This window comes from Pseudonaja textilis, chromosome 2 (genome assembly GCF_049901715.1).
Source record: "Pseudonaja textilis isolate UNSWEBS1 chromosome 2, rPseTex1.2, whole genome shotgun sequence".
Taxonomy (NCBI): domain Eukaryota; kingdom Metazoa; phylum Chordata; class Lepidosauria; order Squamata; family Elapidae; genus Pseudonaja; species Pseudonaja textilis.
The window spans coordinates 143,054,328-143,080,432 of record NC_141991.1 but is presented as its reverse complement, the minus strand read 5'-3'; the positions used below and the strand labels follow the sequence as shown (position 1 = coordinate 143,080,432).

General features: G+C 40.7%; 1 protein-coding gene across 1 annotated transcript; it reads left to right on the top strand.

The window, feature by feature from the left end:
- Window positions 1-13: 13 nt before the first annotated feature.
- Window positions 14-25,919, top strand: LOC113443430 (uncharacterized). Its single transcript, XM_026711635.2, has 21 exons — window positions 14-36; window positions 1,342-1,400; window positions 2,323-2,415; window positions 3,347-3,474; window positions 4,527-4,673; window positions 7,431-7,514; window positions 7,621-7,788; window positions 8,854-8,950; window positions 9,073-9,296; window positions 10,606-10,759; window positions 12,767-12,978; window positions 14,512-14,629; window positions 15,135-15,340; window positions 16,718-16,835; window positions 18,639-18,808; window positions 19,219-19,292; window positions 19,699-19,826; window positions 20,870-21,059; window positions 21,742-21,880; window positions 22,284-22,380; window positions 24,407-25,919. The coding sequence occupies exons 1-21, from the start codon at window positions 14-16 to the stop codon at window positions 24,487-24,489; spliced, it is 2,712 nt and encodes a 903-aa protein (XP_026567420.2). The 3' UTR covers window positions 24,490-25,919.
- Window positions 25,920-26,105: the final 186 nt, after the last annotated feature.

Sequence of the window (26,105 nt, the reverse complement as noted above, 5' to 3'; positions counted from 1 at the left end):
ATGTTCCAGCAGAATGGTTTCATATCTTGCAGTAAGGTGAGCTTAAGGGTATGGTGGAAAAAGTTGGCCTGGACTTAGAATTATTTTTTATCTTACTTAAAATAAAATTACTATTTGGGATTGTGAGTCATATTAAGCTGCATTTTACTTAACTGCGTTTATTAGATAAGCAATAACTAGCTGGGTTCACATAGCTTGCAAAACTATCTCTAATAGCTTAATGTGATAAGTGAACCCAAGTATTTAACACAATAGACTGTTAGCTTTCCCTAGATTGTATCCTAATAGTTTTATCACTATATTGTAACAACCATGTAACTTCCTACGCTAAATTATGTGGTTTGTTTTTATTTTGGCTTAATCATCTGTTGCTTGTAAACCATAGCAGATAGCTTAGTAGTGTGTATAGTTAAATAGTCAACTATAGCTATAAACTATAGTTATACCTGAGTCTCTTTCTAACCCAAAATTTGTGAACATGTTCGGCTGAAGTAACTTATTGCATCCTGTGATTTTATTTGATTGGGCTTGATATGATGGTTCAATCAATCCATTGTGGGTTGTAAACGAAGCACTTTGTGAACCCAGCCAGTGACCCCGTATGACTAAACTATGGTGGTATTCTAAGATGGGAACACAGACTTGGATGTATTATGCTCTCTCTGGGTTTGCCAGTCAAAACCAAGATGTGATTTATTTGATTGTTGTCAAAGTGGTACATGTGTCCATCATCTCTACTGTGCCTTATAGGTTTTGGTTTAATGGAAAGATTGAGTCTGGGTCAGGGGTGGGATCTTAACTGGCATAACAACCAGTTCGGTGAGGGTCTACGCACCAAACGTGTGCTGTGCATGTGCACTCTTTACAAATAACTGGCTCCTGCAAGCATTCACCTTCTCCTGCTGACGTGCAGCACTTAGCTGTGCCGTGCAAAGCAGCTGAGGTGGAAAAAGCAGGGAATAAAGCACAGCCTAGAGCCTGTGTGGGCAGGTGGGCCAAACAGAACAGCAGAAGATTGTTGCAGTGAACTGTTTCGGTCTCAGCTGCTCTTTAGAGCTACGGGTTTGGCAGAACCGGTAGAATCCCACCCCTGGCCTGGGTGTTAACTTATTCTGGCAATGGATTTTCTGTGAGAAGGGAACTGAATGAAAGCTGCTGAGCAGCTTCTCTTCCTGCTGGGGAGACCTTGAAGTGGCTTTCAGCTATGCTGGATCCTGAAATCTCAGCTTCTTCTACAGCTAGCCAGCATCTTATCAAGCATAACAATCAGACTGGGGAGAGTGCCACCTGTGGTTAGGTTGCCTGTATAAAATGTGACCTGTACTCTAATATCTCTTTCAGACTGTTTCTCCTAGTTGTTCTGGTCCCCAGAACATGGCTCCAGCTTGTTTCTCTAGCAGGTAAGCAGGAGGCTGAGCAAATGCAAAACAAACTGCTTTGTAAGATCTTTGTGTGGCTTTGACTGCCCCTGGAGAAGGACATCTCAATGGTGTGGAAAGAGCCACAGGTGTCCCCCGACACACACTTTTTTCCCCATCTTTTGAAAAAATAGAAGGCGGCCTAGTCCTCACCTTGGCTAATCATACAAATTGGGCAGAGATCCTGTCTTGCTCTTTCCCAAGGTGCAACCTACTAAGGAAATAAATTGTACCTTCTAGATACTTTGACTAATCGTTTCTAGATACTTTGACTAATCGTTTCTTCCACTATTCCTTATTAAAATGGTTAACAAGAAAGATCAGATCTGTAGGCGCAGCTAGAGATAGCCACAGATATTATACTTCTGGCTATTGCTCGATTGGAAAAGCACCTTGGGAATCCAGTCTTGGGCAAAGCATTATCGTTAAATTCTTCCAAGCTCTTCCTTACTACATTCATAATCCATACAGGTTCTGCACGGAGTAAGCTGGTTTGGGTATTCTTTATCACAGCCTTCCCCAGCTTAACAGGCTTTAGTTATTTGGATTATCTGTTTGGCCTTTGGTCTCTGACTGGAAAGAAAGGAATTGGAGTGTAAAATGTCTGGAGAAGCTGGTAAGTTGGTGCAGGCTTCGGTAGTTATCAACTGGATCATGTCAGGAATTTCAGATATTCTGAGCAGTCGCCTAGCCCAGTGGAGGAACCAAAACCTGCTCCTTTTGGAAAAAAAATTTCCCATGCCGATTCAAGGATGCTAAAACAGATCCAGTCAGCTTGCAACATTCCTCACAGGGCAATTGTTGGGAGAAATAGGCAAAGAAAGCACTAGGTACACCACCTTGTGCTCCTGAATGAAAGATGAGATTAAAATCTAATAAAATATTCTTCCTCTTTGCGGTTCAGATCAGGTGGAAGTGGAATGTCTAGGTAGCCTTGCAAAACTGAAGTTGAATTCGAGTTATTTCCAGAACAAGTATGTCGGTTTTGCTGCCCTTGGTGAGTCTTGATCCTCCTCTGTCTTTTATTATGAATTATTAGAAATTCTTCAATCTGATATTTGCTTTTTAATACAGTATTCCATCTGATGATGCAACGATGAAGTAATGCTACTCAATAGTTGCAGTGCGGTACTTCAGAGTCAATCTCCACAGAACGTTTTAAAATGCACCACAGGAGCATGCATGGAGCATCTTGCCTGCAGCATCTTAAAGCAGCCGGGTCTATTCCCAAGATCGTCTGGCAGCTGCCTTAAAATGTTGCAAACAGATGCAGTGTTCACTCTCTGCAACATCTTTCAGGAAGTGAATCTAAAGAACTGTGTGGCTTTCTTATCTGAGTGGTTAACTCTCAAAGTTCTAGGCAAGTGACAATAACTTGTGCTATAGGTTCAGTTTGTCTTTCTAAGTTAACCTCCCTTCATACCATTTGGAAATCACATATTTGGGTCTGTTTACTGCCTGGATGGGAGGCTGTCTGAAAATCCCACCTATGTCCTCCACTTGCACTTAGAAAGAATGGTTTCTGTATGTTGTAATTGCTCTACATCTCCCCACCACCATCAGACTTTTAAAAAACCTGGTATATTAGAACTATTAATGTCAATTGATTTCTGAGACAAAAGCTATCTTAGCCATTTAATATTGTAGACACCTCTGTAGTGTCCTATCTTCTCTGCCAATGATGGCATGCTCCTATAATTCTGATGCATATTTTCTCTACTCAAGCTCTCCCATCTTTAATGCTGCACCACAAGGGAAGATATCACTTTCCCCAAACATTTGCAAATCTGGATCTGGCTTAAGTGGGAAGAAGGCTTGTGCCACTATCTTTTATGCAAGATCATGCTAGCCAACAATATGATGCTGATAACTGTGCTTAGAAATGCAGTTATCTTGTTTCTAAATAACCAATATACTTGTTCTTTCAGATCAGTTTGGCAGAGCTTGGCCGATTGATGAGGTCCAGGCTATGAAATGCGGCTATACCATCTTCCAGGATGCATGGGGGAACATTGAGTTCCGGGCCTCCCTGATTGGCTGCTACACTCAGATAGTGGTAGGTAGGAGAGGTATATAATGGTGAACTGACTATAAACCAGGCTCTGGAATTCTATGCTAACATTTCTGAAACAAGATGATTTATTCGTCATCCATCTTCTTTTGGGCAAAGGCTGCAGGCAGAGGTTCTGTGGGGTATTGAGCAGTGGTGGGATTCAATTTTTTTTTTACTACTGGTTCTATGGGCGTGGCTTGGTGGGCATGGCTAGGGAGGGATACTGTAAAATCTCCAGTCAGAGTGGTATTTGCTGGTTCTCTGAACTACTCAAAATTTCCGCTATTGGTTCTCCAGAACTGGTCAGAACCTGCTAAATACCACCTCTGGTGTTGAGGGCACCATAAGGATAGACTAGAGCAAGAAAGGAAATGGGTGTGATCAAAGCAAAAAAAAACAAAACCCTATGTTTTTATGTTGTCATAAGCCAATTTGTAAAACATGGGTGTCAAACACTCCATGTCATGTTGCCATCATGTGACGTTTCACGATGTTTTTCCCATTCATGGATCTGGGGTGGGCATGGCCTGCGCATGAGGCATCTGACCTGTAGGCCACCAGTTTGACACCCATGCTGTGAAGTGTTCAAACATTTTCTTCGTTATTCCCAGGGTTAAGATGTTTAACTTGAATCTACAAAAATCTGAGGGATCCTGAAAAAGAAATGCAGAATGTTGTTCCCAGGTTGGAAGATGTACATACAAACACTAACCTAGGGGTAGACAAGGTCATGATACTACTTATCACCGCCCATCTTCCTAGGGTACATGCGGTCCTACTATATAATTGTGAGTCGCCATCCTATGAAGCTTGTAATTTGTTCTGCAACACTGTTAACTTCCTGCTTGTGATGTTGATGTGGAAATTGTTAATCCTGTTCCAGCCGTTCTGAAGATGTACTCTTCCTACACTGAACAGTACATTGCACTAGTAATGTTGTACCTTAAGTACTTAAACCAGCACAACTTAATCGTTTGGAGGCATCATTTCTATATGCACATCCAAAGACCTTCCTGTTAATTATTGTTTGATTCTTTCTGCAACTTTTTATTCAGGATGATCGGCAGTTCACGCTAACCATACAAATCCAGGCAGCAACACAGCCAGAGATGCACAATGCAGCTTTGCTTAATGTCCCTGTGAGTTGCTCGTATGGCCCCTGGCAGGCCAGGGAAATTGTTTGCGAGACAAACTATATGGAGGTAAGTTTGGAGAATAGTCGAGCGACCCTCAGCCACTGATAGTGCTGCACAATCAAAATTGTGATGGTTGTACAGTTTTCCTATAAACATCTTGCCAGGAGGTCTCAGGTGCATCGTGACCATGGACAGCTGAACTACACTCCAATAGCTCTCATTTTGTGTATGTTACTTAGAAATAATGGAAGTAGAATGCAGTTGGCACTTTAACCTGTATGGACTCTTAGATTCTGCTTTAGGGTTGTTACTGTTTTTAGTATCACCAGGTTAAAGCCTATGGGGCAAATAATGTGAAAAGAGATTAATGCTGGAACTGTATGTTCTCTTTTATGGATACCAATTGCAGAATCTGTAACCAAGAACTCCTAAATCCTCTGCCAGAGAAAGTCACATTTTGCAAGTATAATTTTGTACCCTGGCTAGATGTTGAATTGTGTCAGTTTGGGGAGAGGCAACTTTGGGAAGGGTTGAGGACATGAAAATCTTGTCAGTCTCTACCTTTCATTCCTTCTAGCATTTTGACAAATACTACTGATACCTACAAGTAGGGCTGTGTGCTCTTCTGTTCAGTTGCCTGAGACAACACAAGCACACCCAGCTTTCCATTACAGGTGATCCTTGACTTACAACACTTCATTAAGTGACTGTTCCAGGTTACAATGGCACTGAAAAAGGGACATGACCATTTTTTACACTACCATTGCAGCATCTCCATGGTCATGTGATCGAAAATTCAGATGCTTGGCAACTGACTCCTATTTATGACCGTTGCAGTGCCTTGGGGTCATGTGATCACTTTTTGGGACCACCTGACAAGCAAACTCAATAGGGAAGCCAGTTTCATTTAACAATCATGTGACTGGCTTAACAACTGCAGTACTCGCTTAACAAAGATCATAAGAAAGGTGGTGAAATTGGGCAAAACTCATTTAGCAAATGTCTCACTTAGCAACAGGAAGATTGGGCTCAATTGTGGTCATAAGTCGAGGACTACCTGTATAGCCACTGGATTTGACTCACTAAGATGAGATTGAGGAGTAGTTCAACAGGTGATAGACTAAGGCAGTAGCTGGATTTCTGTCATGTCAATGCAAGGCCGTTGAATAGTTTTTGTATTGGGATAATCTATTTGAGTGAACATTAGCTTGTTCTGTCATCATGCCAGTCATTGGATCCAGCTAGAATGGCAGCTGAAATCTGGTTTCAGGGGAAATGCTGGAAGAAACCTTCCTTCTGCAGAAAGGACCCAACTGCCTAACTCCAGAGCAATGGGTCAGTCCAGTCTAGGGACTGGGGGAAGAATAATGCAGATCTGGGTCCAGAATTTTCTGCACAAAGGAGTTTTGTTTTATTTGTTTAACATAGTAAGCCTGGTTCTGTTTTCAGATAACCTTGAATGTGCCTGGAGGCAAGTTTGAAATTGAACAATTGAAGTAACACATATAAAGATCCATATTATACCATATAAAGAGCCATATTATACACCACACACAATATTAACACCGGTCCAGTATCTGATTTTGTTAATATAAATGATGCTGTGCATCAGTGGCTAGATGGCTTAGACATTTGGTTTTTGAACACAGATCTTTTTAACGTTTCTATTTTATTGTATTTTACTAATCTGGTTGAAACGTTAATATATTGTAGTCCATGTATGATATGCCATAGGCTAAATAAAGGAATATACCACACCCATCAGTCTGAGAATTTAAGCAGTAAAAATAGAGACAACGTTCTCTTCTCAGTTTCCCACTGATCCAGGATGGAAAACTCAGCTGAAGTCAGGGCAGTATAGATATATGGTTGGAGCAGACTGGCCTCTTTGATAGAGGTAGTAGAAGTGAGAACACTTAATTTATAGCATGGGCATGAAAATAAGGCTGCCTGTCGTGTCCTGCTTGCAGTGTAAGTGCCTGCCCACCTGCAAATAGACACAACACCCAGAGATATCAGCTGGCCTCAGGATTACAAATATGAGCAAGGTGGCCTCTCGCCAACCTGAGTGCTCATTTCCCAATTGCGTGGTCTTGGTGTAGCAACTAACCATTCTGCAGTGAGACAAGCCTGCACGTCATCTCAGGACTTTCCCAATGTACTGCAACGCATTTGCTTTATATGACCTCCTCTAAGCTTCTGATAATATAACACATACTTCTGATTTCTGCAAGGAGTGTTGCCTTAAGCAGGAAGTTGAGGTGAGCGGCCACTGTGGCTGCAGAAGTGGAAGGTGCTGATGCCTTATCTGAGATCTTTAAACATATATTAGCCTGGGCAAATGGAACATTCATTACCCATTCTGGGTTCTCCTGATTAAAGAAAGTGACTTCCATTTAATGCATTTTTGCACTATGCTGTTTTCCATCACACATCAAACCGGGATGGGGAGTTCCCAAGATGGTAACGCTGCAGGTCAGAACATGGCCCTTCTTGACCATCAAGAAAGGAAGAAACAGATTGTAATTATTGAGAAGGTTATAGCTTAATGCAGTGGTGGAAAACTACAGCCCTTTTATGACTTGTGGACTTCAACTCCCAGAATTCCTAAGCTAGCCATGCTGGCTCAGGAATTCTAGGAGTTGAAGTCCACAAGTCATAAAGTGGCCATAGTTCCCCCACTCTGCCTTAATGACTGCAAAAACATCCAGGCTGAATTAAGAACTGGAAGCAATGGGATGGAGTAATAGACATTTATGCTCTTAAACCTCTTAAATACCTTGAAGTATCTTCCAACTATACTGTCTCTTGTTTCCCCTCCAGGTCTCAGTGAGAAGAAATGTTCCTTTAATCTCAGATGGTTTTGTTCAAGATCAACCCGAAGACTGGGCATCTGCTTTTTCAGAGGTATTTCTCTGTCTTCTCCTTGATCCAAACAGCATAATTTCCATGCAGACAGTTACATAACCCTTAAAATGCTTCGGTTTTCTTGCTTTCTGCTGCCACGTTTTAGGTCAAAACTGGAACTCCCTCCATTTGGCAAATAGTCTTTCACATGGACTCTGGAAACAGGCTGATGACGGTTGAAGAAGCTCAAGCTGCTGGTTATGGGATTAACATGACAGAGACCAGGATGGTGTTGAGAGCGCCCTACAATACATCTCAAGCTCAGAAAGTGGAAGTGAGCTCACTTTAATTTTCAGAACATATGAAGATGCAGGACAGAAGGCAGTGACCAGAATCCACATGTTCAGTAATGTTGTTTAGCTAAAGTAATAACCATAGCTCATGGGAATAGGTGTTCATTTCTACCCTTCTCCTGTCAGGTCCCTGTTAGAATCTGACTCTGAGGGAGAGGAGGAACAGCCGACAGGGAATGGGAGTGTGGCTCTGGAAGTTGTGGAGGAAACTGGGGAAGGGCACAAGCCGGCTGGGCATACAGAGGAAGAACCAGGCCCATCCCCTCTCCATCCTAGGTCACGCAGGGAGGAGTGGATAAGGGAGAAACATGAATGGTGTGGTCTACAGGGGAGGAAAGAGCCTTGATCTCCTTCATGGGCTGCTGCTGTGAGAACTGTTTAAAAGGACAAACTGCACATGGGCCAGTGCTGGAAGCAAAGCGTGAAAATATTTCTAGTTTGTCACTTCTTATTTGAGTTCTGGCATCCTTCCCAATGTGTGTATTTCGATATCTGTGGACATCTTCAAGCCCTTATCCTGCCTTGTGTCATTCATTGCTTCAATGTGGTTTGTGTTGTTTTTTCCTATTTATAATTTATGTGTAGTTTGAGTTTGAACGAAAGTTCTTCCTTTTTGCAACTGTTTGTGAGGGAGTTTTTTCTCCAGTCAATGATAATTGGACCTTTGAAGCCAAGTTGAAGGACTTAAAGGGACTTCACCTGTTTGTGTGACTTTGTTGCTTTTGTATCCCATCCTGGGTCATCACATCTCCATTGGTAGGGATAGACACAAAGGATTGGTGCCTTCAGTCTAAAGCAGGGGTCTCCAACCTTGGCAACTTTAAGCCTGGAGGACTTCAACTCCCAGAATTCCCCTGCCAAGAACTTGGTGACATCCCTGATCCCCTTCTCACCTATCTGCCCAGGGATACTTGCTCTTTTAAAAAAATGAAATGTCATCAAATATGATTCATATATAGAGATACATTTTATTCAATGTCCTGAAGAGCTGGCAATTTCACACTTGGGCAAAGTAAAAAGTTGGAAACTTCTTGCTTCTGTTTCAGTTCAGTGGGATTCCTTTTTCTTCTGTGAGATCCAGCATCTACTACAAGCAGCGTTGGATGTTCTTCATAATCGACGCTGCTGTAGCCTGCCCTATAGGTGGGTAAAAACAGAGTAATGATTTCCAGGCTATGGATCCCTGACCTAATCTCTGAAGGCTTTAAGTTTCCTTCCATGTAGCCTTGTACTATCTTTTTCTCTTCTACCCTATTACTCCATAGATGGTATAACCTACACCAGAGAAACAATCACTTGGACTATCCCGAAGCAGGTTTCTCTTCTTCTAATTGGAGCTAAGACAATCAAAGAATTGCGCATAGAGCTGGGTGTCGACCTATACAAACTGTCAACCCAGGAGATAAAGAGCCGAGGTTACATGCTGGCCAGTAACAAGGACGCCATTATAGTAATGATACCCTTTGGTGCATTGGGTGGTAACTACAAGGTAGGCATGGGAAACGTTTTGGATATTAAAAGCTACTGTAGGCAACAGTGCGTTACAAAGCGGGGAGTGGTGTTATGCAGATGAGCCAGGTATTCTGGTGCGAGTTTTTAAATTTTCTCTTCATTTTTATTGTAATACAATATAGCTCATCCGTTTCCTAACCCACAATAAGGGGAAAAGCACTTTTTTTTTTATGGGCTGTGAAAAAATATTTGGGTGCCATATCAGTCTCCTCAGGATACAAGCTGCTCATCCCCAGTCTAGCATAAATAAGGATACATTCCAGGTGTTCATTTATTTTTCACATTTCTGAATTGCCCCTATCCTTCACAGTGGGGCTGGTGGATTCCTACTGTCACAAGCCCTAGACAACATTGCCTCTGGTGAGAGGTGATGGTGTAGTTTTAACACAATCTGGACAGCCACCTTTTGCACATTTTTTGATCTATATAAGATACATTATTTGAAGTGGGGAGAAGAAAAACAAATGGTTGACCACAGTTCAGTTCCTGATTCTGAATGCTACGGTGCACTGACATGTGGCACAGTGTTGTGGTCCGCCGGCGGCCTGCAGAGTTGGCAGCAGAGTCTGACAGTGGGGAGGAACATGGGCCAGTTCTGGAGTCTGGGGTGGGCTCGGACGAGGGATCTGCATCCGACACAGAGATGGGGCCAGGGCCATCAGAGTTATGTGCTGACTCCAGAGCCTCCAGAATCTGACATCAGCGAGGCAGAGGAACAGGGGGAGCCTGATCCCAGTGCGCACTTGTGCACAGCTGCCAGAAAGCAAGAACAGTTAAGACAAAAGGGGTGACTCAGGATTAAGGCCTGGAGATGCTTGGCCCCTCCCATAAGACATAAAGGAGGAGCAAAGGGACATGAGCATTTGCAGGAAGCAACTTTGTTCATTCTGGCCAGTTTAAAAATCTGAAGCTCCATGTTGACTTTGTGCTCCGTTTGGCCTAACTGGCAATTTAGTCGTTGGCAGCATTTCAAGGGAGATAGAGGTGGGTGCTTATCAGCCTGATCCCAAAAGACTGTGGCAGACTTCTGTTGGACTATTCATAAACCTTTGGGGACTCATTACGGGCTGTGAATGCATATAATTCACAGCCATTGAAATTTTAAAGTTTTGGGGGGAACAGTGTGCAATTGTTACTGTCTAAGGAAGCATTGGTCAGAACAGATGGATGGCAACATCAAGAAAAGTGCAAACTGGATTTTAAGGGGGCTGCCCATTTTTAATACACGATTTGTCTTGCTACGTGACCCACTTAAGCAACAATTACCAGTTATTCTTGTCTTCCAGAGTCACGTGGCTGATGGAAAATTGATGACCACCTACAGAATCAACACCTTTGTGGAGCATTTGTGGGAAGATGACAGCAGAGGTATTACGAAGCATCTTATATTGAAGAAGATCAGCACACCTTTGCAGCTTGCGCCTATCAGGATTACAGACTGTGAGTTGTTCTTTTTTATAAGAAATTGATACAGGACAGTAGAAAGATGCCTCTTCTGTAGTCTTCCATAAAGATAACACTGCATAAAGGCTTCTAGTGGTGGAACGTTCTCTATTGCCCCCTAGTGGTTGCCAAGCTACCTAGATATGTGGGCACACTTGAGTTTTGCAAGATCTGACTTTTAAAAATGCTTTAATAGAATAATGATCTAACATTTAGATCAGAGGTCTTCAAACTTGACAGCTGTAAGACTTGTGGACTCCAATTCCCAGAATTCCTCCTCTAGTCATGTTAGCTCAGGAATTCTGGGAATTGAAGTCCATAAGTCTTAAACTTGCCAAGTTTGAAGACCCTTGATTTAGATGGTCATTTATTTATTTTTATTTTATTTTAATTTGTCAATTTCTTACAAGATAAAAGGTATAAGTAAAAACATAGTTATGAATGCATGGATACATATAAGAAAAATAAAAATATATAAAAGAAACAATAGGACAGGGACAGTAGGCACATTGGTGCGCTTGTGCACGCCCCATATTGCTTTCACCTGCACACTCTGTAGTTTAGCACAAGCTGGTTACTCAGAGGGTTAAGTTCAGAGAATATAAAAGCTGCTGTAAAAATATCTCTGAAGAAGGCAGCGGCAAACAACTTTTTAATGCAGCAACTTTTTAATGCAGCGTTGCCAAGAAAACTGCATGGGTGTGTCCATGAAGTCATCAGGAGTTGCTTGAAGGAGATTTGATATTACTGCAGAGCACAGCTTTAGGCAACCACACCCACCAGCTTCATTTCCTTAAGTGCTAGAGCTCAGTTAGACATTAAAAAAACACATGTTGTGACACGTTGCTACCATCTTTATCCCTCAATAACAAGGGGTAGAGAAACGGGACAGAAAAGAAAAGTCTTTTAATTAACTTATAAAGCGCGGGTCAGAGGATGACAAAGGGGTGGCTCTGGACTTCTTAACAGACAGAAAACAATAGGGTTTTCTTAGAGGGAGTGGTGGAATCCAGGACATCTTGTCCAGGGTCTCCCTACAAGCCTGGCTGAACCATTCTTGATGTGTTGTGTACATATATATATATATATAGAGAGAGAGAGGAACGTGCAATGTGTGTGTATGCACACATATATACACCCACCCACACAATGAGAGAGTGAGAGGACGAGAGAGAAGGGGGGAGGGAGGGAATCTGAACTCAAAAAGTCAGTTTCACTGAGGCTTAGTATATCTATTTCCAGCCTTTTGCAAGGGCGGCAGCAGATGGCAAAGAAAGAGAAAATGCACCACTTTTGACAGTAAGGGTTGACCTGAGACCCAGAAAATGGGTATAGGATAGCAGCCTGTGAATTGTTTGTTCCTGTTGTACATTACCTCATTCCTACTATCCTGGGTTTAAAAAAAAAATCTCAACAGAAACATAACAAACTGCTGCCTCTGGACAAGGGACACTCCTAAATCTTTGAAGAAACTTTAACCTTAGACTGTCTACTATTGACCTCACCCCTTTCCTGAGAGATCTGTAGGGGGCGTGCATAAGCGCACCAATGTGCCTACTGTCCCTGTCCTATTGTTTCTTTTTATTTTTCTTATATGTATCCATTTCATGTATCATAACTATGTTTATACTTATACTTGTTATCTTATAATCGCTTGACAAAATAAAATAAATAAAATAAAGATATTTCCAGTGGATCCCAACCCTACTTTCTGTCCACGACCGATAAAGACTACACTGGCTGGTGATGCTTTGCTTTGCCATCATGCCAAACTTTCCTATGGATTTATTTAAAAGTTCATTCAATGCCATCCACATTAAATAGGGTAGGAGAGTCTGGTGGACATCAAGAGGTATCTCAGTGGGTACCCTGGTGCCCATGGGCATCCAAATCTTAGGATCAGCCAAAGGGGGCTCATTCACAAAGCAGCTGGAGGAAAAGATGAGAGAGAACTTCAAGCCCAAAGCAGACTTTTCCTTCAAATGGTTTTCCTTCCCCCTGCAGATACAAAGATAAACCTCAAGCTCTTCAATGCAACAGTTGGCTCCTTCTTGCCAGATGTAGACCTGGTTGGTGTGACAGTGGGTCATTCAGGGCCCTTGCCGTTGCCTGAGGCTGAGAAATGGAGCTGTAAGATCATTGAAATCAAATATCCCGATGGCAGCAAAGATTACCTTGTGCAGATCTCGTTTGATAGTCCTGGAGTTGAGAAGAAGGTATGAACAGATATCAATTTAGGCCTTGTCTTCAGGTGTTACAATGGAATGTCTTATCATTAGCAGCAAAAGAGCACTGACAACAAAACTGCTGATGGTCCTTTTAACCCCAATATAATAATTCAACCAAAACTGAATTATTATATGGAGTGGCTTGAAACATTTTATTTTTCCAGATACCGTGTTTCATTCTGTGTGCCTATAATTAGCACATGGCTACTACTTCAAATTCTCCCTTCGATATTGGAGGGAGGTCACTAACTCCATGAAATGATATTCTTTGTTAAGTATCACTAGAATATTTGGACTATCCAGTCCTGAGAATTCCTGGGAATTTCTAACCTGGAGGTGGATTAGCCTTTCTTAGTTTTCAGAAGAATTTTTGGCAATTTGAATGTCTTTCCCCTCCCTCCCCAACACAAAATGGAACATTGGTCAAAGGCTGAGTGAAAGTGGATGTTAGCTAATTGTATTTACAGAGAAATAATTGGTGAGGGAGGCTTAGAATGCCTAGACATACTTTATCAAGTTGTATAAAAGAGGGAGCCAAGATTCACACTGTAGGGTATCTAGGGTAGAGATACCACAGTGTTTCACTATCCTACACATGTAAACAAGTTTTGCAATTTTAAGTTTTCCAAGATGGAGTCAAAATCAGTCTTCCAGGATCTTAATTTTCTCCATATATATATGGTCCTCAGCTCCCAGTCATGCTAGCTTGGAAATTGTAAAAGCTGAACTCCAGATATCTAGAGGTTGCTTGATTGGATAAGGCTGCTCTAAAGAGATTTTTCAACCATCTGAGGCAGTCTATTTATCAATGTAATTGATAAGTATATAAGACCATCAATAGTCTAAATGCAGTAACAGGAAATAACTCACCAAGATTGTAAAAAAAATGTTGAGACTCTAGAAAAAAGTACAGAGAAGAACAACAAGGCTGATTACGGGACTGGAGACTAAGGCATATGAAGAACGGTTACAGGAACTGGGCTTGGCTAGTCTAGTGAAGAGAAGGACCAGGGGAGATATGATAGAGGTCTACCAATATTTGAGGGGCTGCCACAGAGAGGAAGGGGTCAACCTATTTTCTAAAGCGCCTGTAGGCCAGACAAGGAATAATGGATGGAAACTGAACAAGGAGAGATTTAACCTGGAAATAAGGAGAAACTTTCTGACAGTGAAAACAATCAACCAATGGAACAGCTTGCCCTTGGAAGTTGTGGGAGCTTCATCACTTGAGACTTTAAAGAGGAGATTGGACTGCCATTTGTCAGAAATGGTGTAGGGTCTCCCGTTTGGGCAGGGGGTTGGACTAGATGACCTTCAAGGTCCCTTCCAACTCTGGTTATCTGTTAGATATTGTGTAGATTTTAACGTAGAATTACAGAAAAAGACACATTTTGTAATCCATAAATTTCATCTATCTAAATAGATTGCATGTAACCAATACTAAACTCAGCTTTTTTTTTAATAGTTGCACTGTTAGTGATAATGTAGAAATTAATGCCTTCTTTTTTTAACTTTTCCCAGTATGTGCCAGAACACTTTCGAAATTATACTACCAACCTTGTATTGCAATTCATTGTGATTCCTCAGGGAGAAATCTTTGAAGTCCCAGTCCCTTTTTCTGCCTTGGTGAGGGATGCAGGTGAGTTGATTGGAGCTAATACTTTCTGCCTCTTTCCATTATGGATACCAGAAATAATATGGTTAGAACCTGGAAGATAGATCCTCGGGTAGTAGACATTTCCACTGTAACTGAGAAGTTAAGCTAGTGAATTGAAAATAAGGTCTTTTGTCTGCATATCTGAAATGGTCTAGGGTCTCCTGCTTGAGTAGTGGGTTGGACTAGAAGACCTCCAAGGTCCCTTCCAACTCTATTATTCTATATTCTCTTGATCCAGAAGATGTTACGCTAACGTTGTTAGAAACAATTATAGCCTTTCATTGATACCTAAATTCTTTTTAATAGGGCAGTTAAACAGTCGCACTATATTGTACCTAGACGTTTTTGTATAATGAATTATCAGGTAGTTGCTCGTAGCATTCTGTGAAACTAAGCTGTCGGAAATGTTAACAGGAAAGCTTGTGGATCGGCCCAGTGAGTGGGGAAGTAAAAGACAGGCACCCACCTTGTTTCCTCTTCTCTCCAGTGCTGCCCCATGCAGAAGGATTCTGTGATAATGAAGCCCTCTATTTAGTGGTGAAACGTGGCAATGTTGACCAGAATTGGATGCCCTTTGTGGGAAATACACCCCTCACCCAAGAGACAGCACAGACCCTTCAATATGGATTGCAGGTCAATCAAACTCACTTGGTCCTGAGAGTGCCGAAGCTTGCCACTCATGTGTTACTTGAGGTACGCCAAACCTTGGTCTGGGCAGCCTTCTGTCTAAGAATGTAAAGGGAATGCCTTTTGGGATGGAGTGGGAACCGTGGATAAATACTGTGAAAAAATCCTCCCAGGGTCTGCAGGCACAGGTATGCATTGGATTCCCCCTTGCTGCCTTCAGCTCCGACAATCAGGTGACAAGAATCTGATGTCCAGGGTGGTGCAGTGGTAAGAGTGCAGTACTGCAGGCTACTTCTGCTGACTGCCATCTGACTGCAATTTGGCAGTTCAAATCCCACCAGGCTCAAGGTTGACTCAGCCCTCCATTCTTCCTAGGTGGGTAAAATGAGGAGCCCAAGTTGTTGGGGGCAATAGGCTGATTCTGTAAAGCCACTTAGAGAGAACTGTAAAACACTGTAAAGCAGTATTTAAGTGTTGTGGTCCGCCAGCAGCCTGCGGAGCTGGCAGCAGAGTCGGACAGTGGGGAGGAACATGGGCCAGTCCTGAAGTCTGGGGAGGGTTAGGGTTAGAGTTAAGTGCTATTGCTAGGGCACTAAAAGTCAGCAAAGAGTGAGTTTTCAGTATCTCTGCACTGCCATCTTGTGATCATCTGGATGTCTTCAGCCCAAGCTTGAGCCTTGATGGAAGACTAGCCCAGAATAAAACAGAAGAGTAAGCAAAGTGACCCACTTGCCACTGTGGCTGCTATTAACTTTTCTCCCGACGTTCCTGAGTCAGCTGTTACCTCATCGGTAACAGCTGGCCTTGGAAATTCGTTCATGGGTTCCCCACAATCAGTGCTGCTCACTCACTTCCTCTTCTCCCACTTCCTACTTCTCTGTGAAAGAACACAGGCAAAGAAAATAGCCACAGGGTATCTGGACTGCAAAAAGTCCAGAGGACCACTGACAGGAAAAACGTAGGCGGATTCTTTGTCCTATCTAAGAGTCTTGCTTTGCGGGGTAGAGAACATTACTTATACTTTTTGGGGAGGGCAATTCTTGCTTCCTAGAAACAAATCTGTAGTCAACTTCCTTTGCTTCTGGGAGTAAGCAACCTGCATGTTTATTAGAAGCCAGTATCAAAGCCCTTTTTGGTTCAGCAACATGCTCTGATGCTTCTCTTCCACCATGATCTAGAAGTGTTATTGTAATCTTCACACTATTTCAAAAGAGGCCCTTGCTTATTCTGTGTTAATGAATGGAAAAAATAATCTGCCAGGGAACCATCTCAGGCAAAGGTGGATAAATTGCTGGGGTTAAGAACTGCATTTGAACTTTGAACAGCAAGCCAGGAGAAAAATTAAATAAAATACCCTTAAAATCTAACATTGTACTTTGTGATGCGGTGCTTAATCATTTTTCCCTTCTATCATTTGAAAACCTACTCTCTTTTGTGTCCTAGGAAATAAACGCCTTTGGGATTGTGACCGCCTTCCAGTTGCTATTTAAGGACCATCACAGTCAAATAGAAATGATTGAATTTACCATTTCCTGCAGCTTCTCTCCGAAAGATCTAATTGGTAAATGATATTCCTGGTTAAATGTCTGAGGGATGTTGAACCTGATATCCTTCCAGATACATTAAATCCATTTGGGAAGTAGTCAACCAGATTTCAAGATGTCACTTTTGATCTATTTAATCTAGATTAATAAATTCACTATAATGGCACTCATATATTTAGTGGAATATCATTCATGTTATACACTACTATATATATATTATAATTATAATTATTTCTTCTCTCTCTTTCCGCAAGAAAAGTATAATTTAGATTTAGGTTGGAGGAGCTTTATTTCTCACAGATTCTTGGCTCCTTTGTCTCAAGTACATTGTAGAAAAACTGTATTGTATGAAGCTTTCTATAACACAGCGAAGATATTCTACTGTGCAAAGGAAACGCTTTGGCATTCTGCCAGTTTAAAAATTAAGGTGGCTTGGAACTGAAGATTGGTTTTGGAATCACCATTGTTTTATTGATATTTCGTTAGCAACACACACCATTTTTCCCTATCTGAGTTAGTGCTCTCCACTTTATGGTTTACGAGAACATACTGGCATGAATTTGACTTTCCCCATTCATAACCTGTATCCTGCCTCTCATCTCTGTTTTAAGTCTCTACTGTCACCCAGCTTCTCTCCAAAATGTCTTTCCTTCCTTAGATTTTTATCTACCTTTATTGCTTTATAAGTAATTCAAGGCACAAAAATACTCTTATTTTCCCCCACAACAAAAATCCTATGACAGGGGTTGGGCTGAGAGAGAATGAATGGCACAAAGTCATCCAGTCAGCTTTCCTGCCTAAAAACTCACAATCACTTGATTTCTAAGGCCAGCACCTTACATCAAACTGATCTTCCTTCCTTCCTTCCTTCCTTCCTTCCTTCCTTCCTTCCTTCCTTCCTTCCTTCCTTCCTTCCTTCCTTCCTCAGATAAAAATAAAAGCACATTTGAAACAGAGATCACATGTGACAGTTACCACCATGGGAGAATAAGGGAGAAATATTAATGTTGATAAGGGCAACAATACTTTCCCATTCATGACTTGGGATCAAGGCAGTGACTTGGGGAAGAACTGTTACTATTGAATGATTGTGCCCAGCAGAAATTTAGAGGGGGATACAATCCCCGTTCTATTATACAATCTTCCATAGCATCTTCACCTTTTTAACAAATGGATCAATAAGTTAATGCAGCCTCCATAGAGGGCTACAGTGCGCTCCATTCTTGTAACTGTTGTAATTTCCTTCTCCCTCCCTCCCTCTGTCTCTCTCTCTTCCCTCCCCCCACCCCAATATGCTGTGACTTTGATGTGGGAATTATAGGGTAAGTAATTTTGGTAGGCCTGCTTCCCTGTTCTTCAATGTGTGTATCCTTGTTATACTTTTCATATACTTTTCCTTTTGTTGCTTTTTTTAAAAAGGCATTGACTTCTTTTATGAAAGGTGGGAGATTAATAAATAAATGAGGCAGGAAGAAAATGGTAAAAAGGATGCCATTACCAAGGGAGGTGACAACATATGTTGTAAATTATTACCGTCAACAATCAAAATGTGAAAATTGTATTTCTTTGGGAATGGAAGGCTGGTATGAAGATGTTGGAGCGAATGGGTACACAAGAGTGCCAGTTAACATGGAATGACAGCTGCAATGTTTGCTTGTAGCTGGCTGGGAAAAACTAGGATCAGCACCAAGAGCTGATTGTCTGGTGGCCTCAACGATGCGGCTCTGTTCAAGGCAAGGGATGAGAGTGGGAATACCGGGGCTAGCAAGGAAGGAATCCTTACCTCCTGACCTTCCTGGAATAAACTGTGTCTCTTGCAGACTGCCAGCCTAACGGCACAATTGCAGTCTCTGCTCGGATGTTGGTTGGCATGCCAAACTTGGACCTCTCCAATTTAGTGCTGAGAGACAAGCGCTGTAAACCAGCTTCTGTGACAAAGGCAGGAGCGATCTTCCTCTTCGGTGTAAACTCTTGTGGCACAACTCGCAAGGTGAGAGATTACTGGGGGAAGGTTTCCCTCTCTTTTTGCGGGGTGGGGGTAGGTGTCTGGAAAGGATGCTGTAAAGTAGAATAGGATGTGTCTACTGTCCTTCTCCCAGTCTGTCCACACTCTGGCTGTGTTGGGTTGATTTTCCCAGTGGGAAAGCCAGGTTGGGAAAAGAGGTTTATATCCATCTAATAGGACAAGCATCATTTGTGCTCATAATGAATAGCGTTATAAGTGACAACTGGAGGAAAACCTTGGAACTATATTTTTACTAATGATAATGGATCTTTCCTATTTCACATGGGGTGATAAAGGGCGAGAGGGAAGGTTCCCACATGAGCCTTTGACCAACGTGGAGGAAGGGCAGGGATCCAATTTCTGTTTGGAATGTTTCGTTCCATTCTTCTTTACAGTTTGAAAACACCATCATGACTTATGAAAATGAGGTCCTGTATTTCCTTCCAGGCCAAGCAACACCTATTTACCAGTGAGTATTTGTGACTTGAGAGCTGAAGCACTTGAAGCCAATTTGGGCCCTGTCCTGTGTGGTTTCCAAACATGCTGAGATAGCAGTTCTCAGAATTCCCAGGTTGGGGAGAATTTGAGTTAAAAGAACTGTATGAGGAGGAATCCTCTGCTTCGGGAAGAATTGCTTTGGCACTCCCTATTCTAAAATATCAGGAGTATAATAGTATCGGGTGATTTGGAGTCCATCTAGAGAGACTCTGCAGGCATGGGTTTCCAACATAGCCCACTGAAGCTTCTCTGAATTTCCTATGTGCATCAACTTCTTCCCAAAAATGTGAAAAGAGAGAAGCTAAAACTTTGGAGCTCTTGGTGAGCTTGGGTGAATACATGAAGGTTCTTTTGTTGGCAAACTCTCTTTTTTCAAGGTTGAAATGTGCTTGCCAGTACTTCATTGGAAATACGCTGCTGTTCCAGTATAGCCTTGCACAAACACCACCACCAAGCATACTGCCTGGGACTGGGCAACTGGAACTTGCCCTTAAACTGGCCAGAGGTAATTTCAAAGCAGAGGGGTTACCTATAGCATATCTAAGACCATAATCAATAAAATTATGGTACTGTATTTTGTTGCATCAGCCCCCAGCAGGAGAAATTGTTTCTAACTTGGATTCAAGTTTCTAACTTGAATTTTTAAACAAACATTTTGTATTTACCTTTTAAAAATTCCAACTTTAAAAAGAATGGAATATCTTGCCAAAGCTATTTTTAAATGTTGTAAGCTTTATTTATAATAAACTGGATTTCTAGCTTTATGTGGGATTCATCTTTGATAAGTCTCAACTGTCTATTGAACGTTCATCAATTTCCACTGCTCTCTTGGCTTCACTGGGAATTTTTATATTGTTAGGAAATTATGAACTTGAGTCCTGAAACTTGGGCTGTTTAGACTTGAATTAACTTTGCTTGTCACATTTGTCAGTTGAAGGGAGCATACCAGGTCATCCAGCAAAACAGGGTTCAGTTTTATTGTTTCTTTTGTCTGTTCCTCCTCCCAATCTAAGCATGTGGTAGCAGCCAAGAACATCTCTTGCCTGTATTTTGGGTTAACAATAAATTACTAGTTTTGATCTAATTGGCATAGCATGAATTATAGAAGAACATCTTTCAGTCCTATCACAAAATCTTTAACTGGGGACAGAGCGAGCAGCCTGGTAATACACATTTTTGCAGTTCCTCCTGTTCAATTACATTAATTGACTTTTAGCCATTTTTATAGCATTTTTCTTGAATTCAACTTGTAGAAGTTTAATCAATGATAAAATCATTCCGGTCCTGCTTTTCTCACTAATGATTAGCAGTAGCTCTGATTCTAGAGATGCCTTTGCTTCCACTCCAGTTGTCTGATCTGGGCTTAAAATGTCAGTGTACTCTTGCATTGTGCTAATACAGTTCTTGGGCTAATAAACAGATCAGAGTAGAACACATAATCCTAGTTTAGACTGGTGATGAAGACTGATTCTTAAATGGAATAAATTAGTTTTGGATACTAGGATCCTAATATATTTTTTTTCTTTTGTCTATCTGGCTTTTCTATAGACCAGTCCTACAGAGATTTCTACAATCACACCGAGTATCCAGTACGCAGTTACCTGCGAGAGCCTCTCTACTTTCAGGTAGAACTTCTTCACAGCCAAGATCCACAACTGGAGCTGCTTCTGGAGAACTGCTGGGCTACTGCGAAATCTGACAGAAACAGTTTTCCACAATGGCACATAGTGGTTGGCAGGTATCAGTTTTAAATGTGGATTGGAGGTCTTTTGCCACTTAGATGAAAATTTGAACATTATGAGTGCAGTTGTTACAGAAGGCAGTTTGACAAGGCTTGCATATAAAGCGGCTTGGGTTATGCTAGGAGAATGAAAGACCTGTAAAAACTTTCCAAGACAGAACAAAATATAACACTTTGTACCAACCAGCTGCAGAAATGGCTGCTTTTCTATGTTCAATAATTCAGTCATCTAAAAACTGAAAGATACATTGGCAATTCTTGCCATAACCTCAAAACTTAAAATAGAGCTTGATGGTGATTCTTCTAGAGACTAATACTATATGAGTTCTCTACTTCAACAGTCAGACGGAAAGGCTGTCTTTGTGGTTGATAGGCGTTGTGCTAATATTGCATTCCGTGGCATAATTTAGTTAAGTGGACTTTCTGGTCTTTAATGCCAATTTGGCACAGGCTGGATCTGATAGTTAATAGTTTTGTTAAGCAATATATGAGTAATATATTTTACTTTATTTGTATTTAATAATTCTTTACCCGTCTTCCTGAGAGATTCTCTTTGTGTGAGTGTGTTTGTGTGTATGTATATGTGTGTGTCTGTGTGTTTGTATACACACACACAGACATATGTACAGGTGTACATGTAGATATATATCAAATGATTTTTTTTAATCTTATACGCTAGTCGTGAAAATACAGCAGATTCACATCAGACCATATTCCATGATGTCCCCAATACTTCTGTCCCATTTCCTACACATCTGAAGAGGTTTGAAGTGAAAATGTTTACATTTGTGGTGAATAGTCAAGCTGTTCAAGGAGAGGTAAGGGTTGCCTTTATGGGTCAATTTGAGTAATTTTTGACATGATGTTTCATAATCTTACAAATTTGATAAGCTGGCCCTACTGATGGTATATCAGGGTAGTGACTGTTCCATTGATAAGATTCTCCTCCCGCATTCTGCCTTGATAGCATTATTGTCTTTATTTTCTTACCAAAGATATTGTATGACAATAACATAGTTTTCCTAAGCTATGAACTTTTACAAGGATATTGCTGTAATATTGTGTGAAAACTGCGATACTTCAGTTTTATTTTAAAACCAGTTGAATTCAATTCTTCCCAAGGGACAAGAATTTTCTATATTTTCTGTATTTTGCCATGTTCTTTAGTAACATGCTCTCAAGCTGTTTTGTGATGCCTGGTGATTTTTGTCTGTTGTTCAGATCTACTTCCATTGTAGCACAGTAATCTGTGATTCCACCCAGCCATCTTCTGATTCCCTTTGCATCAGGCTCTACACTCCCAGAAAACAAAGAGCAGGTAAGGAGTTAGAATGCAAATGACTTGGATTGCTGTGCCCTCTGGATTGCAAAATGCTGTTCTCCACCTACCACCTTGCCCAACTTCTTACCTCTTAGATGAGTTGTAGTCACCAAATTCATTGGCATGCTGCTTCAGGGCAGTTTGGTTGAGAATGGTTTCCCATGTGTCCAATGCTTTTGTCTATAATTTTTCCATTTTTAAAAGAATTGGCTATCAGCCTCTGCCATAGTCGGAGAAAGGTGATCAGTTTGGATTGTGGAAAATAAAAATGTACACATTAGGCAGTACGTAGAGACACGGTTCTTATGGTTAAAAAAAAAAAAAACTAAAACAATTTGCTTTATGTGATATGGTAACATTTTAGCACCACTTATGACATCATCTATAGATGAGTCTCAAATGTGTCCAAGAAGCCTTAATCTGCACATATGCATGTATTCAACTCAGATAGGTATGGCTTACTATTTATCTTTCAGTTTTTCAGCAGCTGTTCTGTTTTGAGTACAAGAAAAAAGCTAAGACAATAAGACATGGTATAATCTCTTTGCCTCCGTAAATATTACAAGTGATAAAATCCCTTGGTCTCATCCACATATCATAACTACACCTTGAAGGTTAAGGATGTGTTTTCATGGCATTGCATTGTCCAGTCCTGAGTCTAAGGGTGGAAGCAGTTTAAATTCACCTTCAACTGCTCCATTTAAAATTAGCATTTCCCACTTTGCTCTGACGTAAGTTCTACTCTGTGATACCTCATTGACAAGACAATCCAGAGCTGGGATTTGCATAGTTTTTAATTGGCTATTTTATGCAGGTGCATGACAACTGTCCTCTGTGGCCATTTTGATTTGGACCACTGTAGCAACTAGATTCTGCAAAAATATCTGCGCACATAATGCCTGATGTTTTCTGAAGTGCTTATTGGGTGTTCTAGCTTTTTTTAAAAATAACATTTGGTAAAAAGAATGCTAATTCTCAGAAGTGTATGTACATTGGATGGAGATAAGGAGAAAGTGATGGCCTTGGTCACCTTAGTCTTCCCTAGACCCGTGCATCATTTAGAGCTATTACAAGTCCTCCATCTGTGAAACTAGACAGAGTATGAAACTCATCAGGCTTTGAAAATTGATTTTAAAAACTGCCAAAGATCCCAGTTTCAGTGGCTTCTTTGGCACCTCCAGCTTTGAAAATTGATTTTAAAAACTGCCAAAGATCCCAGTTTCAGTGGCTTCTTTGGCACCTCCACCCATTTTGTGTGTATCCCCATCAGTTCTACCTCTTGATCCTCAATTATACATTGGACAAGCACAAAATGGCACTTGCGCCAGATTTCCAATCAATCTGTTCTCAGCCAGAACTGAGGCTGTTTGCTCTACCTGAGGGAGGGGTATTTTGTTTTGTAAACATGGGTTTAGTGCTACTCCAGAATCAAGGTATTCCAAATTGATACTATTTCACAATAGCACTAAACCCATGTGAAATGGAGCTGTGATTAGATGAACATACCCATATGAAAGACCTGCACAAAACCAGTGTTGGTTTTTTTTGGCAAATGGCCTAAATCCACCACTTCAGCCATCTGTCAAAACTCCCTTCCTTCCCATCCCCATCCCAAGTTTAGGAGAGTGGTTTTCCCAAAAACTAATGGTATTTGCTGGGGAGTAAGCAAAGTCACATGATACCAATTCCATTCTTGTGCCAAGTGTTAAGAACTGTATACTGGCTTTGTTAACTGAAATAGAATCAAGACAGAGCACTGTACAAAATATGCCAACATACTTCTCTGCCATCTTAAGGACTGTAAGAAAGTCCTCTAGAAAGAGGCCTTTTGTCTCTTGCAAAATGGAACTTTCCCTCCTTAAGCCCAATTGTGTAAAAACAAATACATTTCACTATAGCTAATGATGTAAAATGGGTTGCAATATGTTCTGAATTATATAACTAGCATAAGTTTGATAACATGGTTCTGATTAGAAAGATATGGCCCTGAAGATGAAAAGACTAACGTTTTAATTCTTTCTAGGCCGGAGTATTGATCCCCTGAATGATATCCAGGGATATGTTTCATCTGGAGCAATTTTGATAGGAAGGAGGAATAATTCCTAAACATCTTATAAAAAAAGACTGGAACGGTGGCAAAATGTAATTTTTGAAGTATTTATTTCTAGGAGTTGCAGCTGTGTATTGTGTAATAAAAAGCCTACAATAGGTATATTTGGGTATCTTTGTGCTTTGTGTAAATTTCTGGAGCAGTTTTATTCAAACCTTTAGGGATAAACGTTTGAATAAAACTGTGGAACATGTGGAACTTTTAGGGTTCTGAGATCATAAAATATTGGTTGCAAGAATACCTTAGTAATGATTGGTCACAAAATACTCATTTTAGAGAAAGGCAAACTAGCAAGGCTACAAAATCCGAACACATAACAGAGGTGAGGATCTGATCTTGAACACATTCCAAAACTCCCTTGCTTTAAGGCTTCCTGGTTTCTATGAAATGAAGTTGTATCAAGCATGCTCTGTTACAGGGAAAAGCAATCCTAGGTGATGTAGGCACAGTAACAGAAATTACTGAGTGTTTGCTACATCAGGTGTGAAGCATGTAGCACTTCATAAATAAATCATTTCTAGTCTACATTCAAACTAGTATTTTTTTAAGTGTAATGAATGCCTAGATTACTCAACAACCCTTAATGTTGCTCTACATAAGGTAAACAATCATGACACTGCAGTCAGCTTCATTTACTGTAGGTCATAAACAGCTTGATCCCTCAGCAGATTTTCAATATAAATGTGCCTTACACACTAAATGAAAAGCTATTTCAATGTTCTACAGATTCTGGATTCAGCTACGATGTAACCCTGCCTCCTTATAAATTGTACCTGTAACTTGAAGAACTTCTGAAGGTGCCACCTTATATCATATACAGTATATATTATGTATATTTGGAACAAATGACTAGTAAAGCATTTTAAATTGATCATTGAAAAAAAATTAGACAAAGGAATTGAATATCCACAAAGACTAGCAAGAAACTTTGGTAGATAGATGGTTAAGTGGTAAGGGAACCAAATTTTGAAGATGGGAAGAAAAATTATCTAGTACGACTACCTGGCAGTCTTATTATCTAGCTGAAGTAATCTTTACAACTCTACCATAGAAAGGAAATTAGAATGTGACTCAAACATGAGAATATTAAAAAAAAAATCACACCAATATGCTGTGAAAGAGTTGCTAGTTGACATTAGAGGCAATATTTCAAGCAAGAAATGTTCTTCTGTCTTCCAATTGATTTTTAAAAGCAGTACTGTTTTAGCTCCGCATACTTTTCATTTTTATAAGTCATTGCATAGCGTATTTCTGCTTTGTTATAGTGGTCATTTCAGAAAAGCTCCATGCCTGCTATAAATGATGCGTTTTTACAAATTCCCCAATTAAAGCTATCATGTTGAATCTTTTCTGTTATGTAATTACACTTTTTAGAATTATTGAAATGCCTACCATTCGGAGTTGATGCACTGAATAGTTTATTTTTCCATTGTTCTCCTGAAATGCAAAGGAGTAATGCTGGGGTAAAAATGGAATGTGCACGCGACACTATGCTCAAGTAGCCTTTAGAGGAAGTTTTATAACCCAATTAATCCCAAGTTAAATATGGTAAAAGCTGCTATGCAACATATATACTGTATATGACTTTCCACTTGATCTCCTTTTTTAAGGT